Source organism: Poromitra crassiceps (genome assembly GCF_964638095.1).
Source record: "Poromitra crassiceps genome assembly, chromosome: 25".
NCBI classification, from domain to species: domain Eukaryota; kingdom Metazoa; phylum Chordata; class Actinopteri; order Beryciformes; family Melamphaidae; genus Poromitra; species Poromitra crassiceps.
The window spans coordinates 10,393,998-10,417,236 of record NC_139649.1 but is presented as its reverse complement, the minus strand read 5'-3'; the positions used below and the strand labels follow the sequence as shown (position 1 = coordinate 10,417,236).

Here is a 23,239-nt window from a genome sequence, read left to right as displayed (position 1 = left end):
GGTTCACCCACATTGCGGATTTGAGTGTAGCCCCTCTATATTACCCACGAGGAAGATGTTATAGATTCATAGTATAAATCATATTACGTAGTATAAAAATGATGAACAATTTGACATGGGCAGATTTTGAGTTGTAGAGACAGTTTGCATGTCTGGGAACGCCCACAAAATGTTAAACGGCTGGCGCGTGAGTGAGAGAGAGAGGGGGGGGGGGGTTCAGAAACCACCCCCACCCCACCCCCCACCCCAAATCCATAGTAGACCTAATTACCGTGATGTCACATGCATTTCATAGCTGTTTTTTTCATTTGATATCACCTGTTAATTGATTGCAATCACCTGTTATTGTCCTACCAGGATGGCCATGTGATGATGTAAGTAACAGAATATATGGATAGGCTATGGCCTATGCTGGCTCTGGCCTATGCTATATCACGTCACAAGGATGCCACTGCAGCATTTATTAAATTAAAGGTGAAAAGCTGTGCTATGTGCTAAACAAACGTTCAAATCTAAAAAACTATACATCACATCACTTATATTGTGACACTGTGTGAGTGTAAGGAAGTTGTCACTTCCACTACTATGTGCTGGATTATTTGAAATGGAACCCGCTGCAGGGGATGATCGATCAGAACCACAGGGATGTCTTTAAGGATTTATTGGGGCAATCCGGCTGTTCCAAGGCAGCCGATCTCGACGTAGCCTACTGATAACACGGAGTAAGTCTGTCTTGTTTATATCCTGGCGTCTATGACATCATTGATGACATCACAGTTGCTCGAGTGACATCACATCACAGTTGAGTGACATCACCGATGACGGTGGTCCAGTCCATGACATCAGAGCTTAAGGGTCTATATAAGTAGTGCTAAAGGTGTGTGTTCTGTCGCACTGCTAGAGAGAGATTCCCATTATAAAGGCTGAAAAAAGCAAAAAACAACTGCGATTTCTCAAACAGTACAAAAGATAAATTAAAGCTGAAAGCTTAAGGTGATAATAGAGTCCTAAAAGGGGTCACTCATTTAAAGTTTAAATTTAAGTTCTGCAGTTGCCCCCAGAAAGTCTGTTGAAGCCTTTTCTTTACCAACACTGATCCCTCGTTGGTCTTGAGTTTGTGGTTGTAAAGTTTCATCTTATGGTCACAATTTATAATTTCGTTTTCTACAGTGAGGTCAAGTTTAAAAAATGTGTCTCACTATAATGAAATGGACACATGAATCCAATTGGGCCTATTGGATCCACAAAATGGGACTAGCATACAGTGTATGTCTGTAAAGGGGAGACTCGTGGGTACCCAGAACCCATTCTCATTCAGATATCTTGAGGTGAGAGGTCAAGGGACCCCTTTGACAATGGCCATGCAAGTTTTCCCCTCTCCAACACGCCTATGTGGAGCATTATTTAGTCCCCTTGCCAACAAGATATTGGGACATGGTTGGTACCATTGGATGCCCTAGGCCCTAGGCATGTCCAAAGTCCAGCCCTGGGGCCAATTGCGGCCCGCGGACAGATTTTAAGTGGCCCTCGACTTGTCTCTTAAAATATACTATATGTGGCCCTCCACACAGTATTGGTTAATCAAGCAAGTTCAATTTGCATTTTTTCCCTTCATCTAACGATGACAGCACTATCATACAGTTTGTGCAAGCACCAAGTAGGAACAGCACATGCAGAACTAATGTTTTCAGATGGTAAACATAATATTTACATTTGACATACAGTGTTCATTTAAGTATGTGATTTATTTTATTTTATTTTTTTATAACCCATATGATGCGAGAAGCACCTGGCCCCCTGGCATTTTCACATTATCTAATCTGGCCCCCATTCAAAAAGGTTTGGACACCCCTGCCATAGTAGGGCCTAGGTCTTCTAGTTTCAGATGATACAAACTAAGTTATGTGCAAATAGGGGAAAATCATAGGTTGTTAACCGTTTTATGGAAGTATATTTGTTTAAATTGATGGTGGTATTGTACACATGAACTCTCACCTAGACAAGATTTCCTCTTTTATTTGTGAAACTTTAAGTGAAAATTTGGGGGGTGAATCTTCAACATTGATTAAATCCAGCTGTAAGTTATGTATGTGTGTGTGTGTATGTATATATATATATATATATATATATATACTGTATATATATATATGTACGTGTGTGTGTGTGTGTGTGTGTGTGTGTGTGTGTGTGTGTGTGTGTGTGTGTGTGTGTGTGCACGTGAGGCCGGGGATGATGGGAAATGACCATACAACTCTTCAAACATTTCATTGCATTTTTATTTTTGTTTTAAGGATGTTGGTTGTGTTAGATAAGTAACACAATTTGGTTGAGGACTGGGGTTTGATTTCCGGTCGAGCTACATACAATTTTAACAAGCATTTTCTTATTTGAAAATGTTAAATTACATTCCAAAGATTGGTTTGCTTAGGGTTAGGTTAAGTTAATCTCATATGGACATCACAGAGCATTGGAGATGTAACATACATGTATGCACAACAACCAGATACACAGTGTTAAGTGTTTATAGTGGAACGCTAATTTTCAACATCTGTCCACAGGCGGCTTTTACATTAAAATACACCCCAGAGGACATACCCAAAAATAAACATAATCTAATATAAAACCACATGAGTAAAGCTATACATACAAATGTATTGACGAAGTCACTAGATAGTGGAGACTTTTTAAGGGCAAAGTCACGCCTTTTCATTAATTGCCGGATATCTTGACCAAAACATGGAAGAGAGCTTCTTTTAGGGCTGCTCCTCCATGTTTTTGTGTATCTGTCAATTAATGTACATCAAAACATGTTAGATTTACATCCATAAGGTGACTGATCTCCAGTGTGTTTGTAAAATAGGAGCTCCATAACAGCAGGATGAAAACCTTGAGGCACCACAGGTAAAAAAATATATATATATTTTGGTGATTTTATCAATTTTGCTTATATAAATTCTGTATATTTAAATACTTTTCTTTATTTATATTGCACTTCTGAAAGTCATAAAGTGCTTCACAGTTGAAAATAAAACTGCATTCCAATAGGCCTACACTGCATGAAACAATAATAAAAAATGCAATTTATACAACAGAAACAAGACACTTAAACCCCCCGTCCAGTGTATTTTGTTTTCTATTTTTTGTTTTTTACACAGGTGACCTGACAGTGAGGGGGTGGCGATTCCAGTGTTGGAACTAAAATGCTAACAGCACGGTCCCCCTTTGAGCCTGGAGTTACAGTAATCCAGGCAGGAAGTGATAAAGCATTGATGATCCTCTCGCTCCTCACTGTAACAGAGAATGAAGAAGAAGAAGACGACGATGAGGACGATGACCAAGATCTTCATCATCAGTGTGCGGTTGGAGGACAGCCCCTGGAAGATCTTTGTGCGGTCCGCCTTCATGGTCTGCTGGATGTTCTCCACGTTGACATCGATCCTGAGGGAGGGACACAGCAAGCGTTCAATGCGGGACCAATTTTGTATCTACTAACTACATCATTCCCTATTACCTCTGAGTGATCTCTCTGTAGACCTCCATCTTACCTTCTGATGGTTTCCTGTAGCTCTGCCAGATGCGGGGCCTGGGATATAAAGTCCACATGGTGTGGGGATGAGGGTGGTAATGGTGACAGAGCCATGTTGCTCTCAGTAGCCTCAAAGAGCTGCATGGTATCAGATGAGTCCTGCAACAACACAGCCAGGAAGATCAAAAAAAGGGTTAAGTCAAGTATCACTATAATGCACCAAGCCAAATTTCCCAATTTTTACCAACAACATCCTTTCTGTCTGCAATTTTACACAACTAAGTCCCACCACCCACACCCCTACCCTCTCGCCCTACCCACCACTCGAATCCAGACTCTACAAGCTTCATATCCCTAAATGGCCCTTTTTACCTAGCCCCACCCCTTCCTCCTCCTTGATGGAACAGATGGAGATGCGGCCACAGCGACCTTGAACTTTGACCTTTGACCACCAAAATATAATCAATTCATCCTTGCGTCCAAGTGGAGGTTTGAGGCAAATTTGAAGAAATTTCGTCAAGGCATTCCTGAGATATCACGTTAACTCACTGATGACATCACTGATGACATTTTGACATAATTGTGATGTCATCAGTGAAATCATTATTGGGAGTGAACAGCTTTGATATGCCTACAAAATAACCATTAACTAATCATTAACTAATGATTAACTACTCTACTATATTCACAAACTCACATTTACTAATCATTAACCACTCTATTCAGGAATTGACGACTAATTGGTAACTAATTTTAACTGATTAACTAATATATTCACGAACTGACATTGATTAATCATTAATGAGGAAAAAGCAAAAATGTGGCACAAAGAAGCAGCAGGCCAAAAATGAATCAGAAAAGAAAAATCATTAACTATTAGTTAGCTACCTTATTGTAAAGTGTTACCCAAACTGTAACCTTGATTGCAACATTAGGATATATAGACTCATGCTAAAGGACAGGTTAAAAAAAAATCTCCCCAAAATAATCTTAAAGGGCCCATATTTAAATATTATTATTATATTTTTAATATAATATTATTATATTAAATATATATATATATTTAAACTTTTAGAGATGTTGACTTACCGTGTGGCCGATACAGCAGAGAAGGTGGGCAAAAAGTTTTTTCGTCAAAGTGCAAAAGAATGTTCAGAACTCGTAGGGATGCTCAACTGGCTGGGTACAAACCGTGAATGGCAATGTTCATGGACTGACAGGCTGAGGCAGTATTAGGGCCGTGCTGATTGGTGTGTGGAGCGCCGCCTGGGTAGTGTCCTCCCATCCCCCACGTGACCTGCTCTCAGACCTGTTCTCAGTCACTACTGATAGTGACTGGGAACTGAGAGAGCAGGTCACGTGGTGGCTGGGTTTACCTAGGCTAGTGGAGCCTCCCACTGCTCACTGCCTTCCTTCGTCATAGGCCGAAGGAAGTTGAAACCAACCAGCGGTTTGCATGTAAAAATGAGGAATCTTAAAATACGGGCACTTTATCACAATCACCACGGAAATCACACCACTACCCAGCACTCAGCCATCACCCTCTGCTCACCCAAATGCACAAACCTATTATTCTTCCTCAAACGAGCCCCCCCCCCCCCCCCTTTCCAGCACAGGCTGACCCTATAAGTGATACACACATGTTATCAGAGTGGTATACAGTATATACCCCTCACACTTAGTGTAGAATCATTACCGTAGTTCCTTGCTCTGCTCTCCCCTAGAGTGCAACAGACAAACAACCATGTCCAACCCTGCCACGCAAAAAATAAAATGCTCTGGGTTGCGAAAAAGAGGCCCCAGGCGACTGCCTCTGCGAAAAAGAGGCCCCAGGCGACTGCCTCTTGTGCCTGGTCAAGAACCGCCACTGTGAGGATGGACTAAGTCCACAAGAAGTACATCCACAAGAAGTAGGCTACATCCTCTGTTGCGCCTTCTTCGTGAGAGCGCTCATGTTCAGCTCCCATTTCATGTCCCAGCTGATGGTGGAACCCAGGAAGCAAAAGGACTCCACAGTGTTGACTGGGGTCCGACCGGGACGGTCACCCAGGATGATGAGGGAAGGTGGGGCTGCATTTGTCTTGTAGCCCACAACCACCTCCACTGTCTTTTGAGCATTGAGCACCAGGTTGTTTTGACTGCACCAAGTCATCAGGTCAGGTGGTCGATCTCCCGCCTGTCTCGTCTCCATCAGGGATGAGCCCTATGAGGGTGGTGTCATCTGCGAATTTCAGAATTAATTATGCCTTAGGTATCATTTCAAATGTGTTATTGCAATTATGCCACAAACCTTCTCAACTCTTTAGTAGTTTTCTTTTAAAATAGAGATGTTTTAATTAACTTCAATTATATATAACTATTTATTTGCCTACCCTTTTCTTGGCCGAATTGTATTAAACAACATAATTATTTTTTTCTGACATTTGTTGTTGTATCAAGTTTCCTTTTCTCTTCTGACATTTCAATGCAAAGCGGTCAGAAACACAAGCCGGCCAATCTACAATTGAACAAACCTTTATTTATGGACAGTCATTCCATACTATAACAAGAAGGTATGCAAACATACATATACACACATGGATAGTGGTTTGAATCAGTCCTATTGTCAAAAAGGCAGGCGGAGGCGGTTACAGCAGAGAAATGAACTGTAATTACAAAAAACACACATTTCTTTTACTCCTCTTCTCCTCAACCCAGCGAGCACAAAACGTTTTTTCAACGTTGATTTTTAGTTGAAATCTGGGTGATATTGGGTTTCAACGTCTAAGACCTAATTTCACCCTCTTTTCAACTGGCTAAAATGCGGTTACAACGTCAACGTGTCAAAAAACACAATTTGGTTAATCATATTGTTTAAACGTTTGTTGTAGCTTGAAATAGAGACAATATTGATAGTGTGTGAATTGGCATTTGTCCAATTTATTGTGTAACTGAGAGTTTAAATCTGGTCTACACGAAAACTACATTTCAACGCATTTTATGACACATGAAATATCATAAATATGGGACTATATAGGCTATGTGGTGCCCGCAAAAAGCTTCCAGGACACATATGGTTAATAGTTTAGCGCAATACTATAAAATGCAGCAGCGCACATGCATGATGCACAAGTAGCCTACTTAGTCGCTAGCTAGCTGTGACTGACTAGACCAAAGCAAGTCTGCAACATAATTTTAGTCTGTTACATAATATTATAGTCGTGTACACATCACATAAAATAACCTGCCCTCCCGATTGTTGAGCCTACAATCGTGTAGTCTACAAGTTGTGTGCGAGATAGAGTATATATGTGCCCGGCACCCCCTGTAACACAAGAAAAAGTATAGCTCATTCCGTAGAGAGCTTGGTTAGAATGTGGGAGAACCTAGTTCGAATCCCGTGTGGGGTGTTCAATTTTTAATTTAAGATCTTGGTGAAATATGGTCTAAACTTGAACGTTTAATCAATGTCTGCAAATAGTCGGTGAAAAAACTTTCACTCTTGAACCTTTCTTGCACGTTTTTTCAACGTTTACCCTAAACGTTTTTTAAACGTCTTTTCAACCTAAAAATGCTCGCTGGGAACAGGAAGCTGGATCATTAGAACAGGCTCAAGGAGAGTTAATATTTACAAGAAGAATAATGTATATTTACAATGGCAAAGCCTGAGAGGGAAGAAGCCATATCTACATTCTCATAGTGCTTGACAGTTGAACAATACTCCATCCTTGGTGTGGGGATTTGTGGTCAAATAATAAAACTTTCAGGCCAAGTACAGTCGTCACATCCAACACCCGTTTTATCATAAGACCTGAGCCAAAGAAAAGTACAGACCACAAACAAGAGAAGATAACACTCCGTTTGAGAGAAAGCGCATCGTCAGTTGAAAAATGGAGCTCTCACATAACGACTACATAGACCACATAAACTGTCATTACAACACCCTCGTTCAGAAAGAAATGTAAAAATCAAAGCACTTCCATGTTTACTCGTTTCTGAACTCACCACCGACTGTTGAGAGGAGCTTGTCAACAACAACGCATCCTCCCGGTCTGTGCTTTGTAACGCTGGCTCTGTGTAACCCGCAGCTAGGAGTCGAACCCGGAACCTCCGGCACGGGAGGTGGATGCTCTAACAAGGAGGCTAAAAGCCATAGGGGCTCTAGCGTCTGTCGCTAGAGCGTCTGTTGAGGTCTCTGGGAGTGAGGTTTTCTCACTGCACCGTCAGCACCATCTGCTGGCTACCGTTACATCTGCACCGTGTGTCACAACAGTCGTGGCGGTAGGGCCACTTGTGTCTCGTAAAATGAACATACGAGGAAGACCACGACAGGCTGCTATCAATACAACTACTCAAAACGGCACAGGCAAGCTTATTAATAAGACGTCATTACAAGATTTCTCATCATACTCTTCATATCTTCAATTTCTGTACATTATAAATGAAGCAAACACTCGTGCGCGCGCGCACACACACACACGCACACACACACACACACACACACACACACACACACACACACACACTTATATGAAATCAGACAGCGAGCCAGAAAAAACAGGCCAATTGTCTTTAAGGATTTATTGGGGCAATCCGGCTGTTCCAAGGCAGCCGATCTCGACGTAGCCTACTGATAACACGGAGTAAGTCTGTCTTGTTTATATCCTGGCGTCTATGACATCATTGATGACATCACAGTTGCTCGAGTGACATCACATCACAGTTGAGTGACATCACCGATGACGGTGGTCCAGTCCATGACATCAGATCTTAAAGAGCATGGAGCAGGGTAATTCCTTTGCTAAATGTATACTTAACCTTGTCCCTATGTCCATTTGAAAAGTTAATGCATCATTAAAAAAAAAAAAAAAAAGTTTGAAAAAAAATATGGAGAAAAACACCTTCCTTTAATCTGACAAGAAAAAGCCTGCTACGTCACAGTGGGGAGTGGCTCCCACGTGCGTGTCTCCCTCTCCCCTCCCACTGTGCTCGTCTGCGCTGTGACACGCTCTATCTCTCTCTCTCTATCTCTCTCTCTCTCTCTCTCTCTCTCTCTCTCTCTCGCTCTCTCGGTGTGTGTGTGTGTGTGTGTGTGTGTGTGTGTGTGTGTGGGTGTGTGTGTGTGTGTGTGTGTGTGTGTCTACGCTGTGTGATACGCTCTCTTTCTCGTCTCTCTTCACTCGAGGGAGGGGGAGGCTGCGGCTCCTTCCTCCGCAGCACAGCACAGCACAGCACCGCTGCTCTGCTCTGCTCTGCTCTGCTCTGCTCTGCTCTGCGCCGCGCCGCGCCGGGCTGTCTGCAGCCTGGGGTCCGCTCTGCTGTGTGCGGGAGAAAGAAGGAGGAGGAGAAACCGCCACCTCCACAGCCAGCCACCTCACACACCCCAACTGTGCCCGGCTCGCATGCCTCTCGGTCGGCTGGCCGGACAATATGCACCCCGCTGCAGCAGCAGCTTCGGGAGGTTTTCTCACTGTGTTCGGGACTTCGGCTCTAACTCGGCCAGATGGCTGGACAGTGGACACATACGTCACTTTTGCGCGCGCGCGTGTGTGTGTGTGTGTGTGTGTGTGTGTGTGTGTGTGTGCGTGCGTGCGTGTGTGTGTATCGAATTACAGTCCGCACCTCGGCCCGCCTCCGCTCGCCTCGCTTGATTTCTCAACTCTCTCCGCGGTCCGTTGTTTCATAGCTGGGCTGTTCCTGCTCTCTTTCACTGTCAAAATTAGGCTGAGGCCATCGTATGCATGTGCATAAACATTTGCTACCTCCTCTTCCTCCTGAAAACCGGCATTAGCATCCATAGTGTGTGACTGACAGCCCTGACGACAGACAGAGGGACAGACAGAGGGACAGACGGTCATGCCTGGCGACTCCCCACTGTGACGTCAGAGTTTTGGGATCCAAGATGTCAAAATAAAAGTTAAAAAAGTAAAACGACCCCAGAAGTCACTGTAGTGTATATGTAAGTGTCTTAATGTGAAAATCGAGTTCCTCCATAATTCACCTACACATTGACTGATTGGGGTCTCTAACCTGCCCCATGCTCTTTAAGGGTCTATATAAGTAGTGCTAAAGGTGTGTGTTCTGTCGCACTGCTAGAGTGAGAGATTCCCATTATAAAGGCTGAAAAAAGCAAAAAACAACTGCGATTTCTCAAACAGTACAAAAGATAAATTAAAGCTGAATTAAGGTGATAATAGAGTCCTAAAACGGGTCACTCATTTAAAGTTTAAATGGAGTGTATATAGCTTAAAGTATGAAGGAGTAGTTACAGCTCAAAGAGGGCATGTTTCACCATGAACTGCTGTTTAAAACCTTCTGCAGTTGCCCCCAGAAAGTCTGTTGAAGCCTTTTCTTTACCAACACTGATCCCTCGTTGGTCTTGAGTTTGTGGTTGTAGAGTTTCATCTTATGGTCACAATATATAATTAAGTTTTCTACAGTGAGGTCAAGTTTAAAAAATGTGTCTCACTATAATGAAATGGACACATGAATCCAATTGGGCCTATTGGATCCACAAAATGGGACTAGCATACAGTGCATGTCTGTAAAGGGGAGACTCGTGGGTACCCAGAACCCATTCTCATTCAGATATCTTGAGGTGAGAGGTCAAGGGACCCCTTTGACAATGGCCATGCAAGTTTTTCCCTCTCCAACACGCCTATGTGGAGCATTATTTAGTCCCTTTGCCAACAAGATATTGTGACATGGTTGGTACCATTGGATGCCCTAGGCCCTCGGCATGTCCAAAGTCCAGCCCTGGGACCAATTGCGGCCTGCGGACAGATTTTAAGTGGCCCTCGACTTGTCTCTCAAAATATACTATATGTGGCCCTCCACACAGTATTGGTTAATCAAGCAAGTTCAATTTGCATTTTTTCCCTTCACCTAACGATGACAGCACTATCATACAGTTTGTGCAAGCACCAAGTAGGAACAGCACATGCAGAACTAATGTTTTCAGATGGTAAACCAAATATTTACATTTGACATAAGTATGTGATTTTTAGGGCCGGCCTCCGGGCCTATATCATCCCCTCTGTCGCCGGACATATAATGCACGACTCCACACGCTGTAATGTCTCAGTGGCGGCCGGCCACTAGAGGGCGCCGCCCCACCTACCCCTGGCCCCTTCTGTTTCTCCACCGGAGTTTGTGTGCTGCAGATTTGCTGTCTGTTTCAACTCCCTGTGGGCGTGCCAAGTCCGCCCTCCCCTGTCTCACAACACTCAACTCTCCACTCCACTCCTCTGTTCAGCCGACATGCAGTGTTGCCAACTTGGCGACTTTGTCGATATATTTATCTACTTTTCAGACCCACGTGGCGACTTTATTTCTCAAAGGCGACTAGCGACAAATCTGGCGACTTTTTCTGACCATGGGAAGCAACGTTAATGTGTTGAATCTCTACGGATTTCGCCTGTAAATTGTGTGCAGGGTGCTGCTGCAGCGCCGGGGGCTGCGGGCTTTTCCTCCCTCCCTCCCTCTCTCTCTCCTCTCTGCCTTGCCTGTGTCTAGTGACAAAGCTGTCCGTCTGTAAAACCATGTTTACACAGGCAAAAGGGACACAACACGTCCAGTTGCCAAAGCATCTCTCCAACACACGATCCGACTAGTACAAAGTGTGACAGTTTAGCGAATGTGATAATGTCAAGTCAAGTCAGTGTGATTTATGAGAAGCATACTTTTTTCAGCATCGTTTGACGAGGCGAGCGCCTAACCTAACACAGAGGTGATCACAGGTGAGTATCAAATACGCTTCCCAACGGTCCCTGGGCCTGGGGTCTATCATAAGCAGGCCCGCGGGAAGTAGGGGTGCTGCAGGTGCTGCAGCACCCCCTAGATTTTTTCCAATTTTTTCCAATTTTTTTTTTTTTTTTTTTTTTTTTTTTTTACAAATGTAATTAAAAATATTTTGCAGTGCACTATGTTCCTTTCTTGTTTAAGAATGTTTCGGGAAATGAAAATGTAGCCTATTTAAATAGAATTATCAACAATAACAATCAAGGAAGTTACATGCTTGTAGGCTATAGAGAAGAAGAAGAAGCGAGCATGCACGCACATGTTGTGTTGAACCAACCAACAACCAATACGAATTGTTTAATCTGGCAATAAAGAAATGTGAACTTGACATGCTATTTTAATAGCCTACTCAAAAATGCACCTCCCACTATACAGCAAAGAGAGGAGTCAATGTTTCTTGATATATGCCATTCAGATCAGAATAGTTAGTCTAGTCATTAAGTTTGCTGATAATATTTCTGTCATGTTAAGTCTGTGTCATGTTAACTGGTGTATTCAGAGCAAATAGGGAGATATAGAGCATTATCATCATGCTATATATCTCCCTCTTTGCTCTGAATGAGTGAGAAAAGGAGAAAATAAAATAAAAAATGACTTCCAGCGGCCCTGATCATAAGGCAACACCACTACACACATGAAGATGAAATCACTGCAAACTGGGCCACGACAGGCCAATGATTATGCACACACAGCACACGTGAGAAACTCCAAAGGCACGGTTTAAAGCGTGCAATAGATGCAGTAGCTACACAGCAATTAGGCTACATTTCCACACAGGGCTACCCCAAACCGCCCGGGTTATGCACAGCAAACAGAGTATGACACCCCTCGGAACAATTGGCCGCCTACTAGGACCGGATCATATGTGGCTATAGGAACCAATAAACCAAATAAACAAAACAAACAAACATAAACAAGATGATAAGGCTTAAAACTTAACTCGCCCGTCGGCGAGACGGTGGGGCGCCGTAGTGGGGGGGAAACCTAGCCTAGGTAAACCCAGCCCCCACGTGACCTGCTCTCTCAGTTCCCAGTCACTGCTTTTACAGTCCAGGCTTGTGACTGTAAGCAGGGTGAGCCTGAGAGCAGGTCACTGGGGGCTGGGTTTACCCAGGCTAGGGGAAACCTAGGACGATTCTAGGGGCCCTTGAAGCTGACAGGGGCCCTAAAAGCTTGGACACTAGGGAATTTTTTGCAGTATTATATTATTAACCTATTGTAATGAATATACTATTTTATTCAATGTACTAAATGAATTGCTTCTTTTTGGCAAAAAAAAAAAAATCATCTTGCACACACACACCCCTTCGATTTTCAAGAAATGGTTTCTCCCTGCTGAGAAATAGGCACGCCTCCCATCCAGGCAGCGTGGGGCAGAGTTGGCGCGCTGATCCATCCGATGAGAGAGGAGAGACCAGCAACCAGCAACATGCCCAAAGCAAAGTCAGGTTTCCAAAAAAGAAAGGATAGGGAAGAAAGAGAGGAGAGAGAAAAGATAGGACAACAGTTCCTCACGCAGTTTTATAGGAAGGCAGGTGAGTGCTGGACTGGTGCAGCTGCTGTCTGCCTGTCTCTGTGTGAGGCGAGGCAGATTATAGGCTATGCTACGTGAATCACTCTGCCATGTTAACCTAGAGAACTGTCTAGTCTGTCCGTGCCATCTGAACATTTATTCAACTTTTCTTAACTACTGGAAATTACCCTGTTAGACCTTAGTGAAATATGCTTACTTCACAGAGTGTTTACATTTCCCTCCTGTCTAGCGAACATTTAATCAATGCAAACAATTGTTTGCAAGCCGTTCATATAAATCAGTTGTCCCTCCCTGGCTCTTGCCTAATAGATGCAGAATCAGACACAGCCCCCCCCCCCTTCCAATGAACCAGTCCTAACTGATGAAGGAGGTGAGACACACAGCCCAGCTGCAGGCGTAGGCGTGGGTTGAGGCAAGGCGTAGGTTCTCTGTGTGTGAACTACACGCAATGACCTTATATGAAAGGAAAAACAGCCCACAAATGACAGCCAATGAGAAAAGGAGAACATAATGATATCACAACAGTCTCATGCTGAACACTCTCCTGTTGGACTCCACATGTGTATCAATATTCTTTCTAGTCATTAGTTGATAGTATTTCTTTGTTCCCTCTGGTGTATTCAGAGCAGAGAGAGAGTATGATGATTCAACAGGGATGGTGGTGAGATGAAGTGAGTGAGAAAAGGAGCAAATATTGATGGTTAAGACTGAATAATGACAACACTACAGTGTTATCCTAATATAATTTAAAATGCAATATTATCCTCTAAATCAGCTTCAAACAGCCCAAATTTTCCGGCCGCCGCCCTTCGGACGCCGGCATCAGTGGGGCCCATACTATGTCCTGTCATGGGGCCCAAAATCCCTGGTGGTGCCCCGAGACCCCCCCCAAACACAGAACTCTCCAGCAACCCCGAATCACTGGCAGGTTCTGCTCTTTAACCCAGAGCCTCACTGTTGTCTGCTGTCTGTGGAGACGCCTACAGCGGGGGTTATTCAATTGTCCCTGAAGATGCTGCGCTTGTGCCTCAGTAGGGTCAGGGTTCCTCCACTCTGAGATTTCTTTGGAAAGCAGCTCTTCAGCACTATGTGTGTGTAACGCCGCAAGAGGCTTAATGTAATGACCAGCTCAGTAGCCTTAATTTTGGGTTTATATTATTGTGTGTTGTGAGCTCAGTTTTCATGATTGACTGTCTTAAACTCTTAATAGTTTTTTCTCTTTGTTTGCAGTGATTGATAGGCTGCTTTTGAGTTGACTCATTACCTTGCCCCTGATTGCCTTGCGCCTGATTGCTTCTATCTGTTGCAGGTGCGCTGCCTCTGGTCCCTGGTATAAAAACCTCACTGGAGAGGAGAAGTCTGTTCTGTTCGAGGTTTGACACGGCACGGACGAGGTCCTTTTATTGAATGCATTTTATCTTTGTAACCGGCCACTTTTAAGTTCTTCAACCCTCTCCTTTGTGTGTAAGGGTAAGCTGCTATAATTAAGTTTGTGTTTTAGCTGCTTGTGATTTTATTCCTCCCATGCTGCTCTGGGAGTGCTGTGGTAGCCGACCTCCTACTGTGCTGTGCCAAATCCTCTCTTAATCTGAGATGCATCTCCCTGTTAAGCTGTGAATATTATAGCTGCATTTTACCTTTTGTATATGGAAAGTTGTATTGTTGCCGTTTTGTACCATTTCTATTGTCAGTCCAGGGGATCATGATTGTTTGTTTTATTTCTTGTATTTGAATAAACCCCCGCTTTTTCTGACAGATCATTTGTTGTGGTATTGTTTGGGATATTACTCACCACCTCACTGACCTCAAACCTGTGGTATTCCCTGTGGTCTCCCGCTTACCCAATAGGGACTGGCGTTGTCGGTGTAGTATCTTTGACTATGTTTGTTACATGTGCACACAATCACCCCGTATAAGCTGACACCTCAGTCACACCCACATCGGCACCACCACCCTGTAGAACAAGCCCTGAGACAAACATCCTGCACAGTCATTTACCATCACAGGATGAGGTAGTACATCACGTAACATCAACTAACCAAAGCCCATCATCACTAGAACAAGCTGCCCTCATCACCCACTCGTATACAAAACACAAAAACTAGGTTTGTAATTAACTGACAATTACCTTTTGCACATATACACAACAGTAGTATTACACCAATAACTACACTAATTATTAAGTTGGCTCACTTTGTTTTTAGGATCCTTCAGGCTGAACATGAGCGACCTGTATTTGTTCTTGTACTTGCTGTCAGTGTTAAGGCACAGGTTGAACATCTCCTTCTCAATGGCAAAAGCCAGTCTTCCCACCTCACCCTTTTTTTAACATGAACTCAGTTACATTATTCTAAAAACTGAAATACATATAGCACCAATGCATACAAAGGATCGTGTGTGACATATTTCAGGGACTGACCTCTTGTAGAGGATGTCGGTGAGCGAGCGGCGGATGTTCTGCCTCATCTGGTTGTTGGGCGGAGGCGCGGGGGACATGGGTGGAGCCGAAGCTGCCGGCTGTGGAGGTCTGGAGGAGGAAGACTGGTTGGAGGGAGCGGAGGAAACTGGAGAGGACGCGACTCTGGAGGACGACAAGGACGACTGAGTGGACGACGAGGAGGACTGACTGTGGGGCGGAGTGTCCTTTTGCTGCGGCTGCTTCTTGGGAATGGTGAAGTTGGACTTGGTGACTCTCAGTGCTCCTGTGATGTGTTGTTTTCCCCACATGGGTGACGATACCATGCCGGCCCTATGCCAGGTGTCAACCTGGTTTTATTGTATTGGGGGGGGGGGGCTGGCCCATCACAAAATCTGCCTATGCAGTTATGTGAGAATAGAACACTTAAAGGGGGAAATAATAGGCTGTTAACCCTTTTCTGGAAGTATATTTGTCTAAATTGATGGTGGTATTGTACACATGAACTCTCACCTCGACAAAAGATTTTCCCTTTTATTTGTGAAACTTTAAGTGAAAATTTGGGGGGTGTATCTTCAACATTGATTAAATCCAGCTGTAAGTTATGTATGTATGTTGTATGTGTGTGTGTGTGTGTGTGTGTGTATATACACACACACACACACACACACAGACACACACACACACACACACACACACACACACACACACACACAGACACAGACACACAGACACAGACACAGACAGGCACAATTTGCTGTGCACATGAGGCTATCTGCCGGGGATGATGCGAAATGACCATACAACTCTTCAAACATTTCATTGCATTTTTATTTTTGTTTTAATGATGTTGGTTGTGTTAGATAAGTAAAACAATTTGGTTAAGGTTATAGGGTTAGGGGTTGAAAATGTTCAGCTAAAGTTGTGGTTTGTGTTTGTGGCTTAATGGGTAAGGCATACTTGCTTGAGTACTGGGGTTTGATTTCCGGTCGAGGTACATACAATTTTAACAAGCATTTTCTTATTTGAAAATGTTAAATTACATTCCAAAGATTGGTTTGCTTAGGGTTAATCATTATATTCAAACTGCAATAGGTTAGGTTAGGTTAGGTTAAGTTAATTTCATATGGACATCACAGAGCATTGGAGATGTAACATACATGTATGCACAACAACCAGATACACATAGCGTTTATAGCGGAACGCTAATTTTCAACACCCTGTCCACAGGCGGCTTTTACATTAAAATACACCCCAGAGGACATACCTAAAAAGAAACATAATCTAATATAAAACCACATGAGTAAAGCTATACATACAAATGTATTGACAAGGAAGTCACTAGATGTTGGAGACTTTTTAAGGGCAAAGTCACGCCTTTTCATTAATTGCCGGATATCTTGACCAAAACATGGAAGAGCGCTTCTTTTAGAGCTGCTCCTCCATGTTTTTGTGTATCTGTCAATTAATGTACATCAAATGTACATCAAAACATGTTAGATTTACATCCATAAGGTGACTGATCTCCAGTGTGTTTGTAAAATAGGAGCTCCATAACAGCAGGAGGAAAACCTTGAGGCACCACAGGTAAAAAATATATATATATTTTGGTGATTTTATCAATTTTGCTTATATAAATTCTGTATATTTAAATACTTTTCTTTATTTATATTGCACTTCTGAAAGTTGCAGTCATAAAGTGCTTCACAGTTGAAAATAAAACTGCATTCCAATAGGCCTACACTGCATGAAACAATAATAAAAAATGCAATTTATACAACAGAAACAAGACACTTAAACCCCCCGTCCAGTGTATTTTGTTTTCTATTTTTTGTTTTTTACACCGGTGACCTGACAGTGAGGGGGTGGCGATTCCAGTGTTGGAACTAAAATGCTAACAGCACAGTCCCCCTTTCAGCCTGGAGTTACAGTATTCCAGGGAAGGAAGTGATAAAGCATTGATGATCCTCCCGCTCCTCACTGTAACAGAGAATGAAGAAGAAGACGACGATGAGGACGATGACCAAGATCTTCATCATCAGTGTGCGGTAGGAGGACAGCCCCTGGAAGATCTTTGTGCGGTCCGCCTTCATGGTCTGCTGGATGTTCTCCACGTTGGCATCGATCCTGAGGGAGGGACACAGCAAGCGTTCAATGCGGGACCAATTTTGTATCTACTAACTACATCATTCCCTATTACCTCTGAGTGATCTCTCTGTAGACCTCCATCTTACCTTCTGATGGTTTCCTGTAGCTCTGCCAGATGCGGGGCCTGGGATATAAAGTCCACATGGTGTGGTGATGAGGGTGGTGATGGTGACAGAGCCATGTTGCTCTCAGTAGCCTCAAAGAGCTGCATGGTATCAGATGAGTCCTGCAACAACACAGCCAGGAAGATCAAAAAAAGGGTTAAGTCAAGTATCACTATAATGCACCAAGCCAAATTTCCCAATTTTTACCAACAACATCCTTTCTGTCGGCAATTTTACACAACTAAGTCCCACCACCCACACCCCTACCCTCTCGCCCTACCCACCACTCGAATCCAGACTCTACAAGCTTCATATCCCTAAATGGACCTTTTTACCTAGCCCCACCCCTTCCTCCTGGATGGAACAGATGGAGATGCGGCCACAGCGACCTTGAACTTTGACCTTTGACCACCAAAATATAATCAATTCATCCTTGCGTCCAAGTGGAGGTTTGAGGCAAATTTGAAGAAATTTCGTCAAGGCATTCCTGAGATATCATGTTAACTCACTGATGACATCACTGATGACATTTTGACATAATTGTGATGTCATCAGTGAAATCATTATTGGGAGTGAACAGCTTTGATATACCTACAAAATAACCATTAACTAATCATTAACTAATGATTAACTACTCTATTATATTCACAAACTCACATTTACTAATCATTAACCACTCTATTCAGGAATTGACGACTAATCGGTAACTAATTTTAACTGATTAACTAATCTATTCACGATCATGAACTGACATTTATTAATCATTAATGAGGAAAAAGCAAAAATGTGGCACAAAGAAGCTCAGCAGGCCAAAAATGAATCAGAAAAGAGAAAAAAGGAGCTTCTTGGATAGCCTACTTAGGTTTTAATTTACGAACTAAAGTACATGTATACTACAATAGTTAAACAATGTACATCTTCAATGGACAGGGGCAACGCAACGCGTTTCAACCTATCTGGTCTTCGTCAGGCTCTATCGATGAAAATTGCAGTAGCCTATAGCCTATGTAAAGATTTAGTATATGTGGATTTTTGTTGTTTGTTTAACTATTGTAGTAGACATGTACTTTACATCGTAAATTAAAACCTGTAAGTATCCAAGAAGCTCCTTTTTTCTCTTTTCTGATTATAGTCCGGGAGCCAAAGGCTGATTTTTTGATGAACCTTGTTTCGTCGGATAAAGTTTTTTTCTCTGCTGATTCTTGCAGTTTGGGGGTACCTATTCAAAATACAGGAGGGTGCCCGGTGAGCACCCTTGAGCATTTTTAGATATTAACCCCTTAAGTGCCAACATCCCCTTAAAAATAGGGATTTATGAGATTCCATGCAAAATCCTCAAATCAAATTTGCTTTCTCCAATGTTTATTCATAAAGGAGCAATGAGGTCATGTATAATGTAGCCTATTTGATTCCCCCGCCATGTGCCCCCCCCACCCCCGACCCCCAATAAAAACATGCAATTAGCAGAGGACTTTTAGTCTGATAAATCAATCCTAGGTGTTGAAGCAGTGCAGGTTTGCGCAAGTCAGACCCTTCTCCCACACTCCCCTCTCTCTGGCACTGTGCATGTGCATGCGTGTGCGCATGTGTGTGTGTGTGCGTGCATGTACGCGTATGTGCATGTTTCACCGGCTTTGAGGAGCGGCACTTTCTGTCTCCACTCTCAATTCCTTGTACAGCCGAGGGGAGGGCTCTAGGTGCACTGTTGAAATCCTGTGCACACATCTTGGCAGGGGAGTCTCTAGGGAGTGGCCAGGGGGTGGCACTGCCCACCCCTTAAATCTAATTTGGCCACCCCAAAATCCTGAGGGTGCTGGCCAACAATACTGTCTTTCAGAGGCTGTAGCGGGCTAATCTTTAAGCTAGAGTGACGTTAGGCTAAATTTTGGCGAGGGAAAACCTTTCTACATCCTTCCTAAATGCCGCAATCAGTGCCACCCTTGCTTGAGTCTGTGCCCCACCTGGGCCACCCCACTCAAAATGGCTGGGACACTGCATCTCGGCTCAGACACATCTCGCCTCAAACAGACACACGTCACTTATAGATGTGGGTGCGCTGCTTAAAGCGTCTTGGGGGTATGTACGCATTGATGAGTTTTGTTGTTCACTGATGGCTGATAGTGGGCTCTCTGGAGTTCCGGTAAGACATTTCCAGAAAGCAGATGACCTGATGAGAGCCTTATGGATCAGATTGTGAGTCAGACCAGAACAGCCAAACTTTGGGTTTAGGTCTTGGTGAAACCAATGATGCTGATGCTGATGTCATACATCTGGGCTGAACGTGAGGGTGACTGGCTTCTCCATCTGATCACATTCCAGAAGATGCTTACCTACTACTTTGCAGCTGGCCATGTCAATCATGTCTGGTATGGCCTCTACTATGTTCGTTCCATGGAGAAGCTTCCTCCACAAAGGAATTTTCTCCAGGGGCAGCATGTGATGTGACACATTAGTGGAATATGGAATGGCCTGTGGAGGAACCAGTTCATAACTACTTTCATGAGGTACGGCCACAGTGATGGAGGGATCATTGGAATAACCATGAAGCCAGAGGCACTGAAGATCTGGGCTCTGAGCCACCACATATGCTGCTAGATTGAGTCAGACATGAAGGAGATGGAAGATGATGAGACAGATACTACAAAGGTTCATCTCTATCACAAGGAGGAGGCTAAAGCCATGGGTTAAGCAGATGCCAAAGTCAAGGACAGGGCTGGACTTTGTCAGAAACTGGAAACCTGCCTCCATTGGATCCCAACGAACATCCAGGGGCAAAAGCACCGTGAACATCAAGATCACCAACACCAGTGACAGTGCCGTAATGATTGGGGAGGCAATGTTAGAAGATTTTGAGAAGACCTGGCCAGAGGGATTTTACAACACCATCTCAAACAAAGTAAAGACAATGACAACAACCAAATCAATCCAAGTTGACAACTCCACAATTTATGACCTAAATGCCATCGATTCAAGGGTAATCACACTGTTGTCTAGGGAGGACGAGGACGGAATGCAAATTTGTAAATCCAAGTCTACACTGAAGAATTCATTCCAAGTCAAAATCTCCAGGAGGAATGCCAGTGTCATTGATGGATCAGCCCTTCTTTGGACATCCACTGGCCAGCTGATGGCACCATAGCCGATTTCATCAAAAATAATAAGACACGGCTGAATTCATACCTATCAGACAGTGATGTGTACCTCATCTTCGGCAGCTACTCTGATTACAGTACTGTATCAAGTCCATCACCCGAGATGTTACAGAGACAGGGGTCAGCTAGAAACACCCATCTCTTAGCTCTTATGTGAGGAACTGATCCATGAAGGATCAGCTTTTCCATCTACAGAGGACAAGCAAACACAAGTTGGTGGTGACAGGGGAGGAGCCATGTGACAGGGGAGGAGCCATGTGACAGGGGAGGAGCCATGCCCCATTGAGATCAGGTTGGAAGAAAGAAGGAGCCAATATGATATAGAAAATCAACAGGAAGAAACTGACACATCATTGTCCAAAAGGCCCTGAGGTGTGCTGGAGAAGCCCATCAAATCTCAGTGGTTTCTGATGACACAGATGTGTTCATCCTACTCCTCCTTCACCATTACCATCAGGAAGGACTGTCCCACACATCATGGAATCGCCCCACAAGGAAAGGGCAATAGTGGACATCAAGTCAACACTGGCCAAGCATTCACAAATTGTGAAGAACCTTTTACCAGCCCATGCCATATTGGGATGTGACACTGTAGCGTCTTACTATGGGTTGGGAAAAGGCTCTGTCATCAAAGTCCTCAAAACTGTACAAACTATCTGCCATTAGCAATGTGGGTGCACCGTTCCAGCAGGTCCCCGACCAAGTCACTGCCTTCATCTCAGCCTGTTCTGAAATGTTTAAGCACGACATGCACCTATGTGCAGTGAATATGCCACTGTCTCTGACTTGTCTTATCACTATACTGCCTTATTGCTTGTCGTGTCTCTTGTTGTTTTTGCACTCATATGCCCTGTTATATTTGTACTATGTTGTAAACAGAGTCCACAGCACAAGAATTTCACACGTGATACTTGTACCATGGAGTGACAATAAAAATCTTGAATCTTGAATCTTGAATCTTCTGGTATAAATGAGAGCACAGACATGTCACACACAAGGCTACTTGTCTGGGAGGAAAAGAAAGGGAAAGGACACATGTCTGCTCCAAACTTTGCTGCTCTACTGCCAGCGAATGAAGCATTCATTGAGAATGTTAAGAGGGCCCACTTTCAAGCAATATATTTAAATATCAATGTAAATCTGCCACTAGCATTGAACACTGAGGAATTTTGATGGAAAAAAAGACACATGCAACAGGTCACTGAGCCCAACCACTCTACCGGAAGATTGCAAACTTGCCCCAGACTACATTTTGGAGATGATCAGGTGTGACTGCAAAACCCTTTTAACTCCAATAAGTGCAACTGTGGAGTGCCTGGTTTGCCATGCACAATGTTCTGTGCATGTTTCAGGGTAGGACGCTCAAGATCCAAATAGGCTTAACTACCATCAGCAGCCAAATGTGCCCTTCACACCTCCCAATGTGTATCATCTACTCTGAATCTCTACATGCCAATGAGCAAAGGCTCAATGGATGTTCTCATCCAGCACAACCCCTATAGTCATAAACAGTTGGTTTTGCTGGCACGGCCTAAAAGGGTTAATATTATTTAATGTGGAATGAGATACATTGTACATGACCTCCTTTATGAATAGACATTGGAGAAAACAAATTGGATGCATTTGATTTGAGTATTTTGCATGAAATCCGATAAATCCCTAATTTTCTGGAATTTTGGCAATTAAGGGGTTAATATCTGAAAATGCTCAAGGGTACTCACCGGGCACCCGCCTGTATTTTGAATAGATACCCCCAAACTACAAGAATCAGCAGAGAAAAAAACTTTATCCGACGAAGCGAGGTTCAACCCCACGGCTCCCGGACTATTAATCATTAACAAACAATTAACTACTCTACTCATGGAACTGACCGACTAATCACTAACTAATGATTAACTACTATATTCACGAGCTGACATTTAGTAATCATTAAGTAATGACTAACTACTCTACTCAGGAACTTAGATAGCCTACTAATCATTAACTAATGACTACCTAGCCTACTCATTAACTATGATTAGTGATTGACTAATGACGAATTATTCATTAACTAACTATTAGTTAATGATTAGTTTACTAGTAACTACTACATTATTTGTGTAGGCTACCTTATTGTAAAGTGTTACCTTGATTACAACATTAGGATATTTAGACTCATGCTAAAGGACAGGTTAAAAAAAATCTCTGTGTACTTACCGTGTGGCCGATACAGCAGAGAATGCATCAGTTTGTGTGAGTCTGTTGTGGCCTTTTAAACCAGACGAGAGAGAGAGAGAGAGAGAGAGAGAGAGAGAGAGAGAGAGAGAGAGAGAGAGAGGTAAAGGTGGAGAGAAACCCAGGGCCCTTTTAAACCAGACGAGAGAGAGAGAGAGAGAGAGAGAGAGAGAGAGAGAGAGAGAGAGAGAGAGAGAGAGACAGAGGTAAAGGTGGAGAGAAACCCAGGGCCCGGTTACACCGGCCCCAGCAGGTGTGTAGATACCACCTCTTAAATAGATGGTCATAGACAGTAAGATCATAATGTGTGACACATTCCAGTTACAGTTCCTGGAAACGAATAAGCTGTGTAATGATTCAATTCAA

At 43.4% G+C, this 23,239-nt stretch overlaps 1 protein-coding gene across 1 annotated transcript; it reads right to left on the bottom strand.

The window, feature by feature from the left end:
• Nucleotides 1-3,121: 3,121 nt before the first annotated feature.
• Nucleotides 3,122-3,668, bottom strand: LOC310798356 (uncharacterized protein). Its single transcript, XM_083660893.1, has 2 exons — nt 3,546-3,668; nt 3,122-3,438 (listed from the first exon to the last, which is right to left on the bottom strand). The coding sequence occupies exons 1-2, from the start codon at nt 3,638-3,640 to the stop codon at nt 3,204-3,206; spliced, it is 330 nt and encodes a 109-aa protein (XP_083517019.1). The 5' UTR covers nt 3,641-3,668; the 3' UTR covers nt 3,122-3,203.
• Between the last annotated feature and the right edge of the window lie 19,571 nt (nt 3,669-23,239).